General features: G+C 46.2%; 1 protein-coding gene across 1 annotated transcript in view; it reads right to left on the bottom strand.

The window, feature by feature from the left end:
- Positions 1-18,716, bottom strand: part of RFTN1 (raftlin, lipid raft linker 1) — a 200,297-nt gene that overhangs the window by 20,037 nt on the left and 161,544 nt on the right. Inside the window, exon 7 of the mRNA XM_049766141.1 lies at positions 9,675-9,790. Within this exon, the coding sequence (XP_049622098.1) occupies positions 9,675-9,790 (116 nt within the window). The remainder of the gene's footprint in view (positions 1-9,674; positions 9,791-18,716) is intronic.

Raw genomic sequence — 18,716 nt, 5'->3', positions numbered from 1 at the left:
CAGGGTTGGGATGCTTGCCTTGCTGTGGTCAGCCCTGGTTTGATCCCCAGCAATACACAGTGTGCCCCACGCACTGCTAGGGGTCATTCCATTTTTTTGGGGGGGTGCCACACCCAGCAGTGCTCAGGGATTACTCCTGGCTCTGCTTTCAGAAATTGTTCCTGGCTCAAGGGACCATATGGGATGCCGGGAATTGAACCCGCGTCCATCCTGGGTCAGCTGTATGCAAGGCAAACACCTTACCTCTGTGCTACTACTCCTACTCTGACACCCAGGGGTCATTCCTGAGTACAGAGCCAGGAATAGCCCTGACTACTGCAGGGTGAGTCCAACCCAATGGGCCCAGTACCATATACAGAATCACCCAGAGACCTGTGCTCTGGCTGGCCACAGCAGCACCTTACTCTGATCCACTGAGCTTTGTTTTCGTTCTTTTTGGTTTTGGGGTCACACCCGGCAGCGCTCAGGGGTTACTCCTAGCTCTCTGCTCAGAAATAGCACCTGGCAGTCTTGGGGGACCATTTGAGATGCCAGAATTCGAACCACCGTCCTTCTACATGCAAGGCAAATGCCTTACCTCTATGCTATCTCTCCGGCCCGCACTGAGCTTTGTTAGGTAGGTTTGGTCCAATGCCAGAGGCTGAAAAATGATTCATATTTGAGGAGGGGAGAAATGGCTGGGTGCATCTCTGAGAGAAAAAAATAATCACCATGGTGAAAATTCCCTATTGTGAGCTGAAAAATAAAATGTTATTGTACATTTTTCCTTCTCATTCTCCAGACCAATTTAGTGTCACTCTTTCCTTACAACCCACCACACTGGCACAAACAGCCATAAACACACACCCCCCACACACACACACTACACCTTGTTTCTTTCATGCCAGACCCATCATGCCCTTCCATGACAATCTGGAGCATTGAAATCCCATCTACGAGGTCCTCCCTGGAGGGCCAGCTCCAGCTACCGAGGCTCCCTGGGAGACCGAGATAGCCAACCACTTGGGGCGGATGGCCTGGCTTAGACAGCCTGGCTGCTCCTGAAGCCCCTCTCGTGCCAAGCTGGTAGAGACCCAAGACTGCATGTGCAAGATAACATGCTCCTGGATGGAGCAGGAACCGGTAGGGTGGCACAGCCAGAATGCTGCTCCAGTCTCTGAATGCAGCGGGTGAGTTGAGAGCGGAGCCAGAGAATGTTTATGTACACATACATGTTGTTGGAGCTGTTTACAGAGAGAAACACACGGGTTAGAATGAGGACTTTGGAGGACATGGGAGATGCTTCACACAGATGCCCCTAGATGATGCTAGAGAAGATGAGGCTGGATGTTGCATTGCTTTTGTTTTGTTTTGTTTTATTTTGTTTTTGGTTTTGTGTGTGTGTGTGTGTGTGTGTGTGTGTGTGTGTGTGTGTGTGTGTGATTTTTTGGGCCACACCTGGTGACACTCAGGGGTTACTCCTGGCAATGCACTCAGAAATCGCTCCTGGCTTGGGGGACCATATGGGATGCTGGGGATGGAATCGCCGTCTGTCCTAGGTTAGCACTTGCAAGGCAGACACTTTACGGATAGCGCCACCACTCCGGCCCCTGGATGTTGCATTGTTAAGCTGACACTGGGTGAAGTAGACAGAAGGGGAGACCATGAGTGTAATGGGGAACAATGATAATTGCCATGTTAGCTTTCAGGCATGGTCCCATCCGACCTACTCTGTGGGTATTCCTGGAGGTTGCAGTTTTCTGAAGATTTTTTTGTACAAGCAGGGGATTCTGGGTAGGGTTTGGGCTAAAGATGGGGCTGGGATGGTGTCCTTGCCAGTATACTGAGAAACCACTTTGTTGGTTAACTATGAAGAACATAAGATACCTTTTCTCCGTCTAGGGATATGCTTTAGACCCTACCAGTAGCTTGGATGAAATAAAATTTAGACTTTCTGGGAGTAGATGTGATTCTCCATTTTCTTACTCTTCAGATAATTTCAGGTATATAAGGAATCAGGATTTTTTTTCAGTATTCCTTTCATTCCTATTGTATCTACTCCCTACAAAAAAGAAAATGGTTTAAAATGAGTATTTCTGGGGCTAGAGAGCTAGTACGAGGGCTAAGGCACTTGTTTTGCATCTGAGTGACCCAAGTTTGATCCCTGGCACCCTAGATGGTTCCCTGAGCCCTGCTAGGAGTGATCTTTGAACAAAGAGCCAGGATTAAGCTCAGAGCAATGCCGGGTGTGGACAAAAACAAAATAAATAAATAGGGTTCTGCAGACAAAACCTTATTAGTATTGTGGGTGGGTCTGGGTCCCTTCAGATAAGAAGTAGGTAAGACTTTTGACATCATCATATAATGCAGCTCGGCGTAGCAGGTTTTCTTCAGAATTTCTCCATCAGTAAATACAAGGTGCCACCTCCAGCCTGAAGTTGTGATAGGTAGTCTCTTCCAGGTGAACTGGATGTCAGTTTTTTTATTATCATTGTAACTATATATTCCTTGAATCCACTCTTTTCCCCACTGTCCAAAGACATGGATCAAGTCCCTCAATATGTTCTTCAAGGACCTGTTTCTGTTAAGTGCAATTCCCGTCAAGATTTGGGGTTCTGTCACCTCCACAGATAAATCTAACCCTCAGATCCCAATTGTTCTGCTCAGCCCTCCACATGAAACCTTCCAGGAAGTCAATGATGAAGACAAGAGAGGTGACAGGATTTTCACAGTGTCGAGAACAAAACAACATGGGGTGTCATCTGGGAAACCCTACTTTGTCACTGCCTGAGCATTCAGAGCATGTGAAGAGAGGCAGCAGATACAACACTGACCCTGATTAAACTCTCTTTCATTACAGCTGATGTCAAATCAAGTATCCTCCTTTCTCCATCATTGATTTTTTTTAACTTAAGTGCAATTGATTTTTTTAATACTTAAAAATGTAACCCATTACATTTTATTAGACTGGTTTTGATCCAACATTTATAAACTGATACATAATAAGATTCGAAGGGGTTGGTTTAAGAAGTTGGGGGAACCTACTGAAAAGGAATCTAGATAAGTTATTTTCAAGGCATCCTGTTATGTGTCCCTCCTTTTTAAAAAAAAAGTGGTGGGATAGTTCTACAAACATCAACTGAAATCTAATTTAGAACAAGCAGCTCTGGTTGACCATGGTGTTGGTACCTTGCCTACAATCTCACCCAGATTCAAAAAAATACCCTTGAGCCTCTTCATCACTCAGTAGTTTTTCCCTCCTTGAGCCTCCATCTATGCCCAACTTTACTGATGTTGTAGAGCTCAAGAACATCCATGTCATTTTAATCCCAGATGGCCACCCAGTAGGCTCTGTGGCTTCCCAGCTATGGGTATTCCATAGGCCCACAGTCTTTCTGTAGGCACTAATGGAAAAAGTGTAAAACAGGACAAGGCATAGGCTGGTAGTGCTAGACCCATAAGCAAAGGCCTTCTCCAAATCAACTATCCTTTGGGGGCTGCCTTTCAGTCTTCCTAGAGGCACATTGTGTTGTTTTGATTTTACTAAAAATCTTAGTGTTGGGAATTTCAAAAAAATTTCACTGTGAGAAATCGGTATACATGCTCCTCTAACCACAAGAACACCCTGGTCCTCTGGGGTCATTGATTATCTGTCATAAGCTCTTGGAGAACCATTTGCTCTGTCCTCATCTGTGGCTCCCAGATTCTTTGGGCATCTAAAAGCTCTTAAAAGGGGGCGGCTCATGGAAAACCTGAGGAGGACAAAAGTCTTGAGGGACAGCCAGGAAAAGACAAGAACTTCTGTTCTCAGTGGCAAGGAAATGAATGAGCTGGGAAGTGGACTCTTCCCACTGGGCCTGCCAAGAAGACAGTATGGACTCAGTTTGTGGGAGCATAAATGGAAGACCTAGATCAAGCCATGGGGAGAAGGGAAGAAGAGGGATGGAGAGAGGAAAAGGGAGAAGGGGTGGGAGTGGAGTAAAAATATAGGAAGAGCAAGAGAGAATTTTTTTTTTGTTGTTTTTTGGGCCACACCGGCGTTGCTCAGGGGTTACTCCTGGCTGTCTGCTCAGAAATAGCTCCTGGCAGGCACGGGAGACCATATGGGACACCGGGATTCAAACCAACCACCTTTGGTCCTGGATCGGCTGCTTGCAAGGCAAACGTCACTGTGCTATCTCTCCAGGCCCGAAAGAAATATTTTTGTTTTTTAGGCCACACTCTGTGATACTCAGGGGTTACTCCTTGCTCTACACTCAGGACTCACTCCTGGTAGTGCATCAGGAACCATATGGGGTGTTGGGGATTGTATGAGGGTCATCACAAGCAAAACAAACTCTCTACCTGCTGTACTATCACTCTTGTCCTAGGAGCCAAGCCTTCCTTGTCACAGTGAGGATCACTGCTTCCTTCTTGATATTCTGGGGTATGCATTGTTTGTTTTAAGGCTCAGATTCTCACTATTTTCTGGAAATCAGGGTTCCTCAGTGCCTGAGGTCTTCACTAGAATACTTCTTGTGATACCTCCATTTTCATCAGGTATAACATGTTCCTGGTAAGTGTGAGATCTGCCACCATGCCCCAGGAAGATTGATAAGGAGGCTGTGTGTGTACAAGGTTTGGGGTGCTTTCCTCTTCATGGACTGTCCTCCTTCCTCCATTAGTGAAATGATTTTTCTTGATCAGAGTTCTCCATCTATCACTGGTCCAAAGTGACACACAGCAGACATAAGTTGCTGACAAATTGTTTCATTTTGTTTTGGGCCACAGTTGAGGGCACAAAGGGCTATTTCCAGGTCTGTGTTCAGGAATGTGACTCCTGGTGTACTTAGGAAACCCTAAGCAGTGCAAGAATTCAAGTAAGGGATGGAACCATGCAAGGCAAGCATTTTAGTCTGTCCACTCTGTATTTGGTCCTTGAATAACTTAATTTGTGTGTGTGGGGGGGATGATTTCCACAGCAATGCTGGGGATACAACTCAGAGTCTGGTGCATACATCATACTTCAAGTTATCTCTAAGGTCCTGTTGGTAATTCTCTTCTTTAGAAATGTCTAACCTGTCTAAGCTTTGGATGTGAAATTATATACTCAATGCAAATTTGTGCACAAGAAAAAGTTAAAGTGCAGATAGAAATTAGAACCTGATTCTCTCACCCTACACCCCATTATTCTGCTAAGTTCAGTCATCATTGGCCTCTAGAGTGCCCTGCTGCCAACTGGCTGCCCCACCCCTCAGTCAGACCACTTGAACCAGTCTGCACCTGATTTAGCCTGGCCCAGTCTGCCAGTAAGACCTCAAGGACACTCAGTTTTGGGGTTCCTGGGAAAGGTTCTACATGTTCACAAAAAGGGCCAGAGTCACAGACCCCTTCCTCCTGCAATTGTTGCATTTAAGGACATGCTCAGAGTTGCTTCAACCACTGCAGGTCAAGTAAGTAAATGTCAAACTCATATCTAAAGAGCTGACATGCTGATCCTGAACTGTCAGGTTCTGAATAAGTTGAATGGCCTAATCAGGGGAGGAAGGAGCCTGATTCTCCCAGCTTGGACCCCTGACTCTTCCCTATGTATCCAATAATCAGCATCTATGTCACAACATACCTACATATAACATATATGACCTACTACATACAACACAATTATGGTTGCAGGAGCAGGACACAGAGAAAATAGCCATGCAACTGTTGATACTAGGCCTGGGATGCAGGGAGCCAAGGATGCTAGGAAGGCTCAAACATGTTGATTCAGGGGATCATTCTCAGAGTGGGGCATAAGGGGTGGATAAAAGTTATAGAGCTGAGGGATAATCACACAGATCTGGGTGACCACACCCTTTGACAGGACCCCTGTGCAGATGGGGGTGAGAAATGGCCTGGGTTGACATCTTTGAATGCAGGTGTTGTCTGCCTAGTATTTTTCCAGGAGTGATTCCTCAAAGAACCTCTTTTCTATCCCAGGGGTTGGGGGGAAGGGAGGAAGTTCCAGAACCATAGGCTTTAGCAGCAAAGATTCTAATCTAAGAACCCAAACAAGAATCTGAAACTCCTCAACAATGCTAGAAGTGGCAGATGGTCTCTGAAGGAACTGGTTCATTTGGCCAGAGCAGAAGGTGGAAAATTCTAGGAACTATGGAAATAGAGGCTGAATGAGTGGGGGCACCTAGCTGAGTGCTCCTGAAGTCAATTCAGGTAGACCCACAAGATACTCAGGTCAGTGTTCAGGAGAACCCATTTTCCTGCAGAACAAGCTGATGGACAGGACGCCAGTTCCCTCTCATGCCAATATATGCACAATGAAGGTGAGACTATGTGTCCCTGAGCTAGCTGGCTGCAGAGACTCATCATCATCCCTGTAGGGATGAAAAAAAAGAAAAGAGAAAAGGCTAGGGAAAAAATCGTGAAAGGAGGATTCTGTAATCAGATGTCTGCCATACTAGCTGGACATGTTACAGCATGTTGTGATGTAGTGTAGACAGAAAGATGTGGTGGGATTCTAACCAGAAGATTCCCAACTTCAAAGACTAGTCATGACCAGAGAGTGAGTACAGGGGTCATGACATTGACATGTGTGTGTTTATAAGCAAGGTTGAATGGACCAGCACATTTGCAAAGAAACATGACATGGCATGTTTATGTGTGTGCTTGCCTAAGTGAGGCTAAATGGAGCTGCACTGACCCATAACACAGACGTGTGTGTGCATGTTTAAACAAGGCTGAATGGACAGAACCATGATATACTGCATGTGTGTTTGTATAAGGCTAAATTAAGCTGCACATTTGCACAGAATCATGACACAAATGCATGTGTGTGTATATATATATGTATATGTGTGTGTGTGTGTGTATAAGTGAGGCTGAGTGGAATAGCATATCTGCACAGAACCATGATGCTGACATGAAAAGGCAGCAGACACAGAAAAGGAGATGTCTGTTCCACTGGGACAAAAGAGACAAAGCTAGTCAAGAGAAGTTTGTCTCTTAGATCCCACAAGTTCATGGCTAACTTAGGGGAACAGTCTAACCAGAAGAGAGTTCCCTTTCCCCTTAGAGAGATGGCTACCTCAGAGGCTGACAGTGACAGAGGATAGGGGTTTGAGTCTACCATGGGCAATGGAAGTTCTCCAAAGAAACTGGCAAGATGAGTAAGACTAAAAACTTTGTGTAAAAGAAACTGGACAATAGTTAACATTAGCATCATCAATCCATCTGTCATCACTGGCAGAAAATTCAGACTCTGTTTCCACCCAGCAGGATGCCAGCCATACCTGAGTATCAAGAGGGTGAAAAATGATGAAATAAATTTACTGGCCTGCCAGCAAATGTCTTTGAGGAGCTCTGTGGGTGGAGAATTGGGAGTTTTAGTGTTTGACTATTTCAATTGCATAATACTTCTGCCAGCGCAGATTTCAAGCTACCAATTTGACTGAAACCATCGTGAATGTAGAGTTAAGAAGGATACAATTGACTTTGCAAGCTAGTGTGCAGCACTGGACACACTAAAACACTATTTATTTTACAGGCATGCTGTAGAGAAAAAAAATTCTTGGAAATGGTTGGGAAGGGGAGATAGAGAGGGAGGGAAAGAGAAAGAGAAATAGAGTGTACACATGGTGTGTGTGTGTGTGTGTGTGTCTGTGTATGTGTGTGTGTGTGTGTACGCATGTGCTCATGGGAGGAAATGATTTAAACTGACATCTTCTGCTAGATTATAGGTTAATGCCACACTCAGGTGATCAAGTTAAAGAAAGTTAAAGTATTCTAACTTTTAACTAAAGTCATGTTTATCTCTCCCAACTAACTTCTTAACCAACAAGCTGACCTCTGATTCAAAGGACAACTACGATCTAATTATTTCACTTGTAATCCACTCTCCCTCCCTAAATGCACATAAAACAGACCTGCAGCCACACATCTTCCCCTGCCCTGACCCAGTAAGGTCACAATCAATTTCCAAAGCCTAAGACAAAGTGGGGTTGTACTCATCACCCACTTATTTGTGGTAATCTTGAAGCCCCAGGTAACAGGTGGCCCTAAGGGTTAATAACTGATCCTTGGTGAAACCTAAACACCAGTCTCCTTAAGGCTATGGAAATGGACCTCAGTGTCCCAGGCCCGAGTTTCTGAATTGACAGGTTCAGACCCCACATTTCCCACCACTTGCCATGTGCTGTTGCTACAGCCACTATTGCCAGGACACACCTGAAGAAGCTTCCTTCAGAATTTCTGGATCATTGCCCTGGAGCCATCCTTCCCTGAAAGCCACAGCTTTCCTCAAAGTGAGATTCTGCACACATCCTACACCTGCTGTTGTATCTGCTCAGACTCAGGTTTAGGGGTGCATTCAGACACTGTTGGGAGTCAATAGTTACTGAATATTGGGGTGCCCATGGCTCAGTCCTGAATATATTCTTGTAGCTCCTTAGCAGTGACTTGAAGCCAACACTTTGCTACATGTCCCAGACAGATGGGAAGAAGAATCCCATCTTATAATGAGGACACAGGGTCACTTGGGCTTTTGGAGGGCCTATTTACCTATACTGGATTCTCTGCCACGAAGGAATTTCCCCTTCCTTTGTGTCCCACTTATACTTAGGGCTGGAGAGGGAGGAAATGATGGGGCCTGATCACAAACTAGGTCATCTCTGGGGTTCTCCCATCCTGACACACAGAAGTTCAGGCTTCTACCCAGGGTCCAGGATGCAATTTTGCCATAATGGGATTTTCAGATTTTCACATTTCTAGACACTCTCTGTTGGCACAATGGCATCATTGCTCCAGGAATCCCCACTAGCCCTATACAACTCTTGCTGGGTTATCCAGCCCCTGGACACCCTGCTCATCCCCAGGTTGAAAGTGAGGTGAGCATCCAGATTCCTTATGAAGAGCAGAAGTCACATCTGTCTCCCTTGGGCACAGAAAGCCTAGGTTGGCAGGCCAAGCACCCTTCCTGCTCCCCACCCCCCAATAATGCCAAAGCAGTATTCTTCCAGAGCCTACTCAAGAGCACTCAGAAGTCAGTCTCCATGTCCAATTCCTGCCTCCTTCACACCTCATATGAAGGACAATGGGGGAAGAAAGCAGGGCACTCCAGAAACTTCCCAACTCCAGAGTTGGAGAAATGCCTTTATAGATTTCAGTGAATCTCATCTAAGACTGTCTTCGGCCTGGTGGCCCAAAGCAATCTCCATATGAAACACGGAACACTCAGCCTGTGACATAACTGCTCTGGGCCTCAGTTTCCTCATCAATGAAAGAAACCACTATACTTACCTACCTGGCAGGTTTTTCACTTTTGTGAAAAGTCAAGTGTGTGGGTGGGCCTCAATTTTCCTTCCCAGGAAAAGGAGCTAGAGAGCAGATCTAACATCAGGAACATATTCTTATTACCAGGGCCACTCAGCACTCTTCACATTGTCAGACTTTTCAGTGACATGTGAGTGAAAGAAGACTCTTCCTCCATTCATTGCTGTGGCACACACACACTGTATATTTTTTTACAGGATGGGAAAAGTGGGGCATGCTCCCAGTGTGTGGGGAGAAGGGGTAGGATTGTGAAGAGATACATGGGGTCTTCCTAGGGTCTGCCCAAGCCCCACTGCCTTTCAGGGGGCGCTGAGCTGCTTCCCAGGTCAGAGGGAGCAAGCAGAGAGAACACCCACGGTCAGAAGCCACCCCTGCTGCCAATCCCCACTTACTTCCAGAACGGTCCATTGTTCGACAACAATAGCGTCATAGCCCTGTGTGGTTTTGCTATCTTCTGTGGAAACAGCTTCAAAAATGAATACTCCATCTGTCAAACTGTGTAAGGAATCTGTGGGAGAAAAAAAAAAAGAAAGAAAAGGCGGGGGGTGGGGTGGCTTCTGGAAACCGTCTGTGTCAGAAGCCTTACAAGCAGCAAAAATTTTCACTGCATTCATTAATAATCCCAATCAGAACATCTTTTCAGCATGTTAATTAAAGAAGGCACACACGGCCCTAGAGTCTAGCCCCCTCAGAATGAATGAGACTAATTTACCTCGCAGTTTTGAATAATATCCTTGATTTTATGAGCCCAAATTTCATTGTTAGCAATCACTCTCTGATTTCAGGCGTTTACCTTCCTTTGCTCACGGAGACACCAGGAGAGAACAGATTCAGGGGGAAACATAGCCACTTAGCAACGGTTTTCAGGAGAAAACTCTATTTAGGTAAAGAAGACTTCTATTTTTTTTTTTCTGGACATAGGGAAAGTCAGAACACCTCAGCTCTGTTCTTGTTGCTTGTGAAGTGGTGATTCTTGAAGATGGCAGGATGTGACCTGCTATACAGACAGCATTTGAGGGGGAATAGGGGAAAGATGTCCACTAGAATGACCCCTGAAAATGTTTCATTGGACATTGCTCTCTTTCGAGCATGGGCCCTGAGTTTTGAACAATTCAGACACTTGTGTGTATGATCAGGAGCTGTCTGAAAGGATGAGGAGGAGAGAGAGGCTATCAGGCAACCGTCTCTGCTGAAGCACTTGTGTTTCCTGGCTCCCACTTGGGTAGATTAGCCCCTAACCCCACCCCACCTACCAAGTGCCCAGATCAGAGACTGTGGGAGAATGAAAAGTGGGTGGTTTGGGTCTATCATGGAAACCCATGAGATCTCTTTCAGAGACTCAGTCTTGCCATTTGTGAAATGGGTTCTAGATTGAAAACACCACCCCCCCCCATACCTAGGTGCCATATAACCAACGATTGATCAATCCTAGTCCTAACTGAGCTGTGTCTTTTTCCATAGGCTTGGGGCTTTACCTTCCCAAGGGACAATACTTGGAAAGGCGACTCAGACTAAATAAGGTCATATGGTTGGGCCCGAGCCCACAGGATTAATATTCTCCTAAGAAGTGGAAGCAGGATTTGGAGATGCCACAGAGGGAGTGGAGGGCACATACATCCAACCTTGGTGCCATTCTTAGCACCACTAGATCTCCCAAGAATTCCTGCTGCAGCCCTCAGGCACCTCAGGCACCTCGGGCACCTCAGGGCTCCCCTGAGCAATATCTCACCTCAGTTCTTCCTTTTCCTTAGGGATGTGGGGTGGGTGGGAAGCAAATGCCACACATGCCACACTTAGTGGTGTTTGAAGCATATTTCTGCTTCTGAGCCTTGGTTACTCCTGGTAGGCCTGGGATCCATATGGGATGCCAGGGACAAAAGTCATGTCAGGTGCACACAAGGCAAGCCTCTTGCCTGTTGTACTATCGCTCTGGCTCTCTCAGACCCTTTAATTGATTGAATTGCTGGCTTGGTTGAATGACAATCACTGGTGACCCCTCCAGCTCCTGAGCATCCTCCCCGCAAAAGAGAAGTCAAAGACACCAGGGCTTCTATGGTGTGGTAAAGCCGCAAGACTCAGCAAGTGCCTGCAAGGTAGGAAGAGGTTTCTGTCCCTCCCCCCAGACAAATTCACCAGCACCTTGATCTAGCAATTCAGTTATCTGAACAATGAGAAAATAAATGTCTATTGTCCAGGTCCCTTAGTCTGTCTGTTTTTTTTTCTTACAATAATCTAACTAGAGTGACACATGTAGAATGTATATTTAGTGACAAACCACTTTGATTTTAGAAGGATAATTTCCATAATGTGATTTTCCCCCTTTCCCACACCCCCAGGGAAGAAATGAGACAAATTCAGAAAGTTGTAAAGTTCTCCAAATCACACAAGGATTCAAGGGGCTGCCAGTATTGTATAAAAGGCACTGAGAAAAAGATAAGACATAGAAACACATAATGATCTTTAGTCTCTGTCTTCCATCAGGATTCCAACATCAAAGCCAAGACCATCAACATGAAAAAATCATTTATAGCAGGGCCGGAGTGATAGCACAGCAGTAGGGTATTTGCCTTGCATATGGCTTACCCAGGATGGGCCTGGGTTCGATCCCAGGCATCCCATATGATCCCTTGAGCTTGCCAGGAGTGATTTCTGAGTGTAGAGCCAGGAGTAACCCCTGAGCATCAACAGGTATGGCCCAAAAACCAAAAAAAAAAAAGACTTATAGCATCAATAAAACAAAAACCACTACAACTGAGAGATGGATCAAAGGGCTGAATGCATGCCTTCCAGGTTAGAGACCAAGATTTGCTTCTCTGCTTATCTGTATGGTCCCCTGAGCCCCACTGGGAGTAACCCCTGAGCATAGAGGTTTGAGTTTCTAGCACCACCTGATGTGGCTTCAAATGCAGCCTAATACTAGAACACCATTAGAAAAGCATCAACTAATTCACTTACCCTCTTCTTCCAATGACTAGTAAATATTAAGAAAATTTTTCAAATAAAAATTTTTATTTAACTGGCAAATGTTGAAAAGGAAATGTTTGCCTCGGGTAAGGATGAAATGAGAACATGGCTAAGAAAATCCTACCAGTACCTTCCTTGCTGGGGGCATTTTCACAAGATCTCAAGAGCCTAAACCAAGTTCATTCTCTTTGACCCAGATATCCTGCCTCTTTTAGTCCCTACTGGGACAATAATCTCCCGTACAGTCAAATATTTTTCTGCCAGCATTGTTGCCAGATAATTGAAGGAGAAAAAAAAATACCATGCTAACTTCTCAGAAATCTGCATCTCCAACTACAGAAAAGCAGTTGAACACAAGACCTGTAAACTGCTTGTTAGGAAATTTTAAGGAAATAAATGACAGGCTAGCCACGCTAATGAGTGGCAGAATTCAGGAGAACTTGGATTTTCCGTGACAATAAATTGTTGTTTTTGTTCTTTTGAGACATACCCAAAGATGCTCAGGGTTACTACTGACTCTGCACTCAGGAATTACTCCTGGTGGTGTTTGGGGGACCCTATGGGATGCCAAGGGTAGAAATCAAATCATCTGTGTGCAAGGCAAATGCCCTTCCCACTGAATTATAGCTCAGTCCCAATTATTGCTATTTATGCCTGTGAAAGTAATTCGTGAAACACAGGAGCCTAAGCCCAAGGACCACCCAATCTGACAAGAAAACCCCAATTTCAAGCACAGTCTTTAGAGGTTAATCAGTATCCCACTCCAGTTTCTTTCCGAATTCCTGTCTGAAGGTCTGTTATCAAACTGCTATGAAAGAGCAGAGCTTGCCTTTCTCATCTTCTCTTAGAACAAGTATTCCCTAAAAGTGTATGTCTTTTGCCCTCCCCCTCATCATGGCAAAGCTTATCAGAAGGAAACAGAACTGCTCTTTAGTTGAATCATATCCCAAATGTTTTGGGGGTCTAGGAGCTGCACAGGGCAGCTTACTTGTAGGGTACTTGTAGGTAGAGACTGGAGGTCCACCAGGAACCCAGACCACAGTAGGGGTGCTCCCAGGAACTGCTCAGAATCAAGTAGATCAGTAGATATTCTGATTCCCTCACTATGCAAGCAGAACAAACATTTCTCCAGACTTCTCACACAATCCAAAACCTGGTGAGTATGTAGTTTGCTAACTCTGGAGGTGAGCTTACAGAAAGACAGAGATACTGCAGCCCATCTGGACTTTTTCTCAGGCCAGGAAAGGGGGCCACCAAGGGCAGCAGACAAAGGTCTGGCCATGTTGGGCGATGTAAAGTCAGGACACACCATGTCCTAGGCACCACCCGCCTCCCAGCATCTGCCACTAAGCCTGTTATTGAGCTCTTCTGGCTCTAAAGTGCTGATTTACCTACTTAGCTAGGAAGCCTGTTTAGAACAGCTGTCAAAATGTGGTCATCTGTAACAGCAAAAAAGTCAATGAAGCACAGAGAGCAGACAGCTGGGCTTTTACCAAGCCCCTTGTTTTGACGGCCTCGTCCACTCCCATCTCATTTCCCTCCATGGTGCAGCCTAGTGGTGATGTGCGCTGGGTTGGGTATAAATAGGCCCATCATGAAGGCGCCGGATGTAGAAAGGTTAAGTCGGGCTCTATCACTGGGAAACACTCTATTATCGCTGCATTTTTTATGAAAGAAAAGCTGCTTCCCTACTGTGCACCCAAAGCCATTTGCCCTGGTAAGTATATAAATATTTGATGCTGGCCTTTGGGTAAAAGGCCACCTTACCATCCCCAGTTCATGATTTACAAGAAGGATGTGGGAAAGGAGATTTACCCGATTTTCCCAAGAGAGAAATTCTGTGAGGCAAGTGCTCTTCCTCTGTGGCCTCTGAGACATTAAAGCTCTGTGGAACGATCGGAGCTTCAGGATGTCTCCAGTGCTGGACAAACAAGTCTAACCTGATGTGTGCACAGTGCTTCTGAAGTGGACAGGTGCTCAGTGCAGGGCTTAATTTTGTGGGATTAAAACAAAACATTAAGTTATCTCTCTCTTTTGGTTTTTGGGTCAATTCTGGCAGTGCTCAGGGGTTACTCTTGGCTCTGTGCTCAGAAATCGCTCCTGGTAGGCTCTGGGGACCATATGGGACGCCGGGAATTGAACCACTGTCGGTCCTGGGTTGGCTGCATGCAAGTCAAATACCCTACTGCTGTGTTATTGCTCTGGCCCCATAAGATCTCTTTTAATCAAGGGGAGGAGAGATGGGCCACATCTGGTTGTACTAAGGACATATTCCTGGTTCTATAGTCTGGAGTCTGTACTTAGGAATCACTCTGGGTTCTATACTCAGGGATCACTCCAGGATCTATGCTCAGGGATCACTCTGGGCTCTGTACTCAGGAATCAGTCCTAGTAGTACAGGAGCAGGGACTGAACCTGGGTTGGCTGCATACAAAGCAAGCACCTTATCCTTTGTACTGGATCTCTGGCCCATTTTTCTCAGTTTTCTTTTGCTTTATGTCATACCCAGTGATGCTCAGGGCTTACTCCTGGCTCTGCCTACACTCAGGAGTCATTTTTAGGGGGGGCTCTTGGAACCATCTGGGGTGTGGAAGATTGAAGCTGTATTGGCTTTTTACACGGCAAGCACTCTATTCCTTGTACTGGTGCACTGGCCCTTTCTCCTTTTTATTTTAGCATGTTAAATTGAACTCGGCTGTCTACACTGAGGGAGATAGCCTAACTGATGTTCTTGCCTCTGAGGTCAGGGCTCTCTTCCCAGTATATGCTGCAAGGTGCCCTTAGCACCATCTTGGTTCCAGAATCAGCACATACCACTGGCATGACCATAAGGGCAAGCATGGTACTAAAATGTCACACACTTGCCACCATGGGAGTCATTGTTTGAGAAATCCTGGGCGCCAGTACTGTCTTGCTTCTCAGTCAAACTGCCACGAATCTGCTGATGCCAGGACAGGAGTGAGCAAGCCAATTCTTATCTCCAGGAGGATGTGCAGGCCTGGCATCCTTCCTGCATCCCCAATGTGAACCAGCCAATCCTCACGTACCTACCTTCTGTAACTGGGGGTCGCGACTCCTGATGGGGTCACCGCATGAATGTGAAGGTTGTGCAATCATGGACAACAGTAAAAGGTTTCTGAAATCTCACTGACTAAAAAAATCAATTCAAAATCGACCTCACAGCAAACCCTGGCTGCTCTGAAATAGAATTCAGACCTATAGGTACGAGGTCTGATCGTCCTAGAGCCGCCGTGCTTCCTCTTTCTCCCTCCTCTTCACCTTCACCAAAGCTGTAGGCTCCTGCTGATTCACAACCCCCGATTAGCTTCAGCACCAGCACTAATGGGCATCACCCAGAAATTTTTTTCGGCACCTCCTGACCATGGGTTCTGAGGCCATCCCAGAGCCTGAAGGTCTATCTGTGTCAACATTTGGATTGAGCTGGGGGAAGGAGAAGAGAGTGTGAGTGTGAAGAAGCGACTTTTTGGAGGAGAAAAGCAGGGCCAGAGAGAGCACTGGACTTGCATGAGTATGGTCCATCCTCCCTCCAAATACACAAAGACTGATGAAGAATGGAAGGGCATCTAGGCAGCCCGTATCTCCAGGTGATCCATCATGTGGGACTCAATGTACTCTTGTCGCAAATGCTTGTTCAACCAAGGCCTCAGAACTCAATTCCAATTTACAGGGAGCAGAGACTGAAGAAATTACATAAGGTGCATGCCACAGAAGGAATGCCAAGGACAGGGCACTGTGCAGAAAGGGACTCAGGGCAGCAAAACTCTCTCTGAGTGAGCGATATGAGGATAAAGGGCAATGCAGCTGGGCTATTGGTCCAACACTTGATGCCATGATCCTTTCTAAAGGGGTTGAAGACATAGGAATATGGCGGATAAAGGTGACGAGACGAACTCTAAGATGAGAGAGGGTGATAGGTAGGGTAATGGAGAGAGGAAAGTGGGGAAAGAAGAGGGGGAAATGGAAAGGGGGACATGGGAGATAGAGGGAAATGGGGAGGTGTGATTAGGTTGGGGAGAGGAAAGTGGGGAGGAAGGAAGGGTGGGGAGGAGGTGAGGAAGAAGAGAGTGAGATGGAGAGAGAGAAAGGGAAGGGAAAGGAGCAGGGAGAGAGAGAGAGAGAGAGAGAGAGAGAGAGAGAGAGAGAGAGAGAGAGAGAGAGAGAGAGAGAATAGGGAGCCAAAAGAAGAAAGAGTGCAGGACTAGGACAAAGGCAGTCTGGCAGCCTTTGGTGAGAACCATCTGGGCCTTCAGATGGATACTTTCCTGCTGTCACAGCAGAAGATCCCTATTGACCTCTCCCACTCTCTAGAAACACAGGTTCTGACCTTCTCTCACCAGAATTTCTATGGGCCCCTCCAACCTCAAACTCCCCATCTCAAACTCTTCCATTCCCGCAGGGGGACTCCGGCTCCCCTCCCTTTGGAGGGCTTCACCACTCAGCACTAAAGCATCTCCTTCCTCCAGCCCCTGCCTTCTTCACAACCTCCCTGCTACTCTGATACAAGACCACTCTGAAACCCTTGCAATGGTCATGGTTCCCGTGTCAGTGCTCACAGCCATAATGCAAAACTACCAGCAGTGTCTTTACTAGGTGTCCCTTATCCCCAAGGCCATGAGCAACCTAACCCAGGAGCTTGTGGGGGCGTCCAGAGGCCAGGACAGCTGCAAAATGTGAGGATAAGCTCTATGTCCTCATGAGGCAGTAAAGATTTGAAAAACAGTTGGAGCTGGAGAGTCTTTTGTTTTTATTTTATGGTCACATCTGGTGGTGCTCAGGATTACACCAGGCTCTTTGCTCAGGGGTTATTCCTGATAGTACTTGGGAGACCATATGGTATGCCAGGGATTTATTTCATCCAGGTTGGCAGCATGCAAGGCAAATGCCCTACCCACTCAGGTGTCCTAAAGCTGGAGAGTCTTAATCAGGAATGACTCCTGAGCACAGTATCAGAAACAACCCTAAGCACCCCAAAACTGTCACTCACCTCTCCAAATTAGGATAGTTCTCAATTAAAAAAAAATAGATGAGACAACTACATATCCTTTCCGCAGGGAGAGAGAAAAGCCATGCAGTCCATGAGTTGCTCCCTGACCACCAGAAAGAGCTCAAAGCAGCCATGTGGCTACAATCTCAGGCAGGTAGTAGGCACCCCTGAAGGCAGTGGGACCCTCCTAAAGCAGTTGCTTGTAACTGCACCCCGGTTTTTGATAACTACCTGCAAGTCCCTCCCATTTATGGGAGGAGTCTTTGGAGGATATGACCTGTAACTTTACCTGCAAGACCCCGCCCATTTCCTGGGTGGGGTCTTGGAAAGGGTAGATAAGGCTTTGACCAGAGAGGATTAGGGCTTTTGCCCCTTTTGCCAGCATGGAAAGGTATGAGGAAAAGACAAGGCCGGACAAGTTAAGACGCAGGGCAAGCTAAGGATAGCATGCATAAATGGTTGAGATTGACCACACGTGTGATGGATAGGGTATGAATAAAACTGATACTTCCTGATGCCTGTCTCTGGATGAGTCTGATTCCGCTGTTCACCTAAACCTGGGACCAGCCAGCTGAATGGGGGTTGTGGAGCCACGTGGCCTGGGATGGCAGAGAAAGGTCCCTCCATTCGTCCCATCACTATCCAGCTCCATCATTAATTATTTAATTCTACAGTTGCTCAAGGCCATATCAATCGGGTCAAGGATACATTGCCACTGGGGTTGCATCTCAAACCAAACCACAGCCATCCCAATTTCTAGGAACTTTGTGGATACTACAGGGAGATCTCTGGGGAGTGGGAAGCCAAATGTCCTTATCACAGGAATGGCACTGACTCTTCAGGAAACCAGAGTCGCGAAACTCAAGAACTGCATCATACCATTAGCCACCTTGTAATTTTATAAAAATTATAAATATTTTGGGGCCAGAGCAATAGCACAGCAGTAGGGCGTTTCCTTTGCACATGGCTGACCCAGGATGAACCTGGGTTTGATTCCCTGCCTTCCATATGGTCCTTCAAGCCAAGAGCAATTTCTGAGTACGTAGCCAGGAGTAACCCCTGAGTGTTACCAGGTGTGGCCCAAAAACTAACAAAATAGAAAAAAAAATACAATCATCAGTCACACTAACCACTTTTCCAGAATTCAGTACCTGGGCTGGCTGCTGTTTTCCAAATTAGATAGCAGAGACAGAGAATGTCTCCCTAACTATAGAAAATACTACTGGAAAGTGCTGCCCTATGATGACCTCTACCAGTCACCTGCCTTGTCATTCATCCGTTCCATCAAAGTCCATGGCCCTCTCCCATGTGCCAGTTGCCACTCAATGAACACATCGCCATGTGTTACACTTAGGTCATCGGAAGAACTTGTACCTAAAACTAAGACTGGTACTTTATTAGGGTCCAATGCACAGGAGAAGGTGAGTTTAGGGACCTGTAGCACAAAGACCTCTGTCTCTTAAGT

Source organism: Suncus etruscus, chromosome 20, assembly GCF_024139225.1.
Source record: "Suncus etruscus isolate mSunEtr1 chromosome 20, mSunEtr1.pri.cur, whole genome shotgun sequence".
NCBI lineage: Eukaryota > Metazoa > Chordata > Mammalia > Eulipotyphla > Soricidae > Suncus > Suncus etruscus.
Note: the sequence above shows the minus strand (reverse complement) of the source record. Positions and strands in the feature narration are given on the sequence as shown.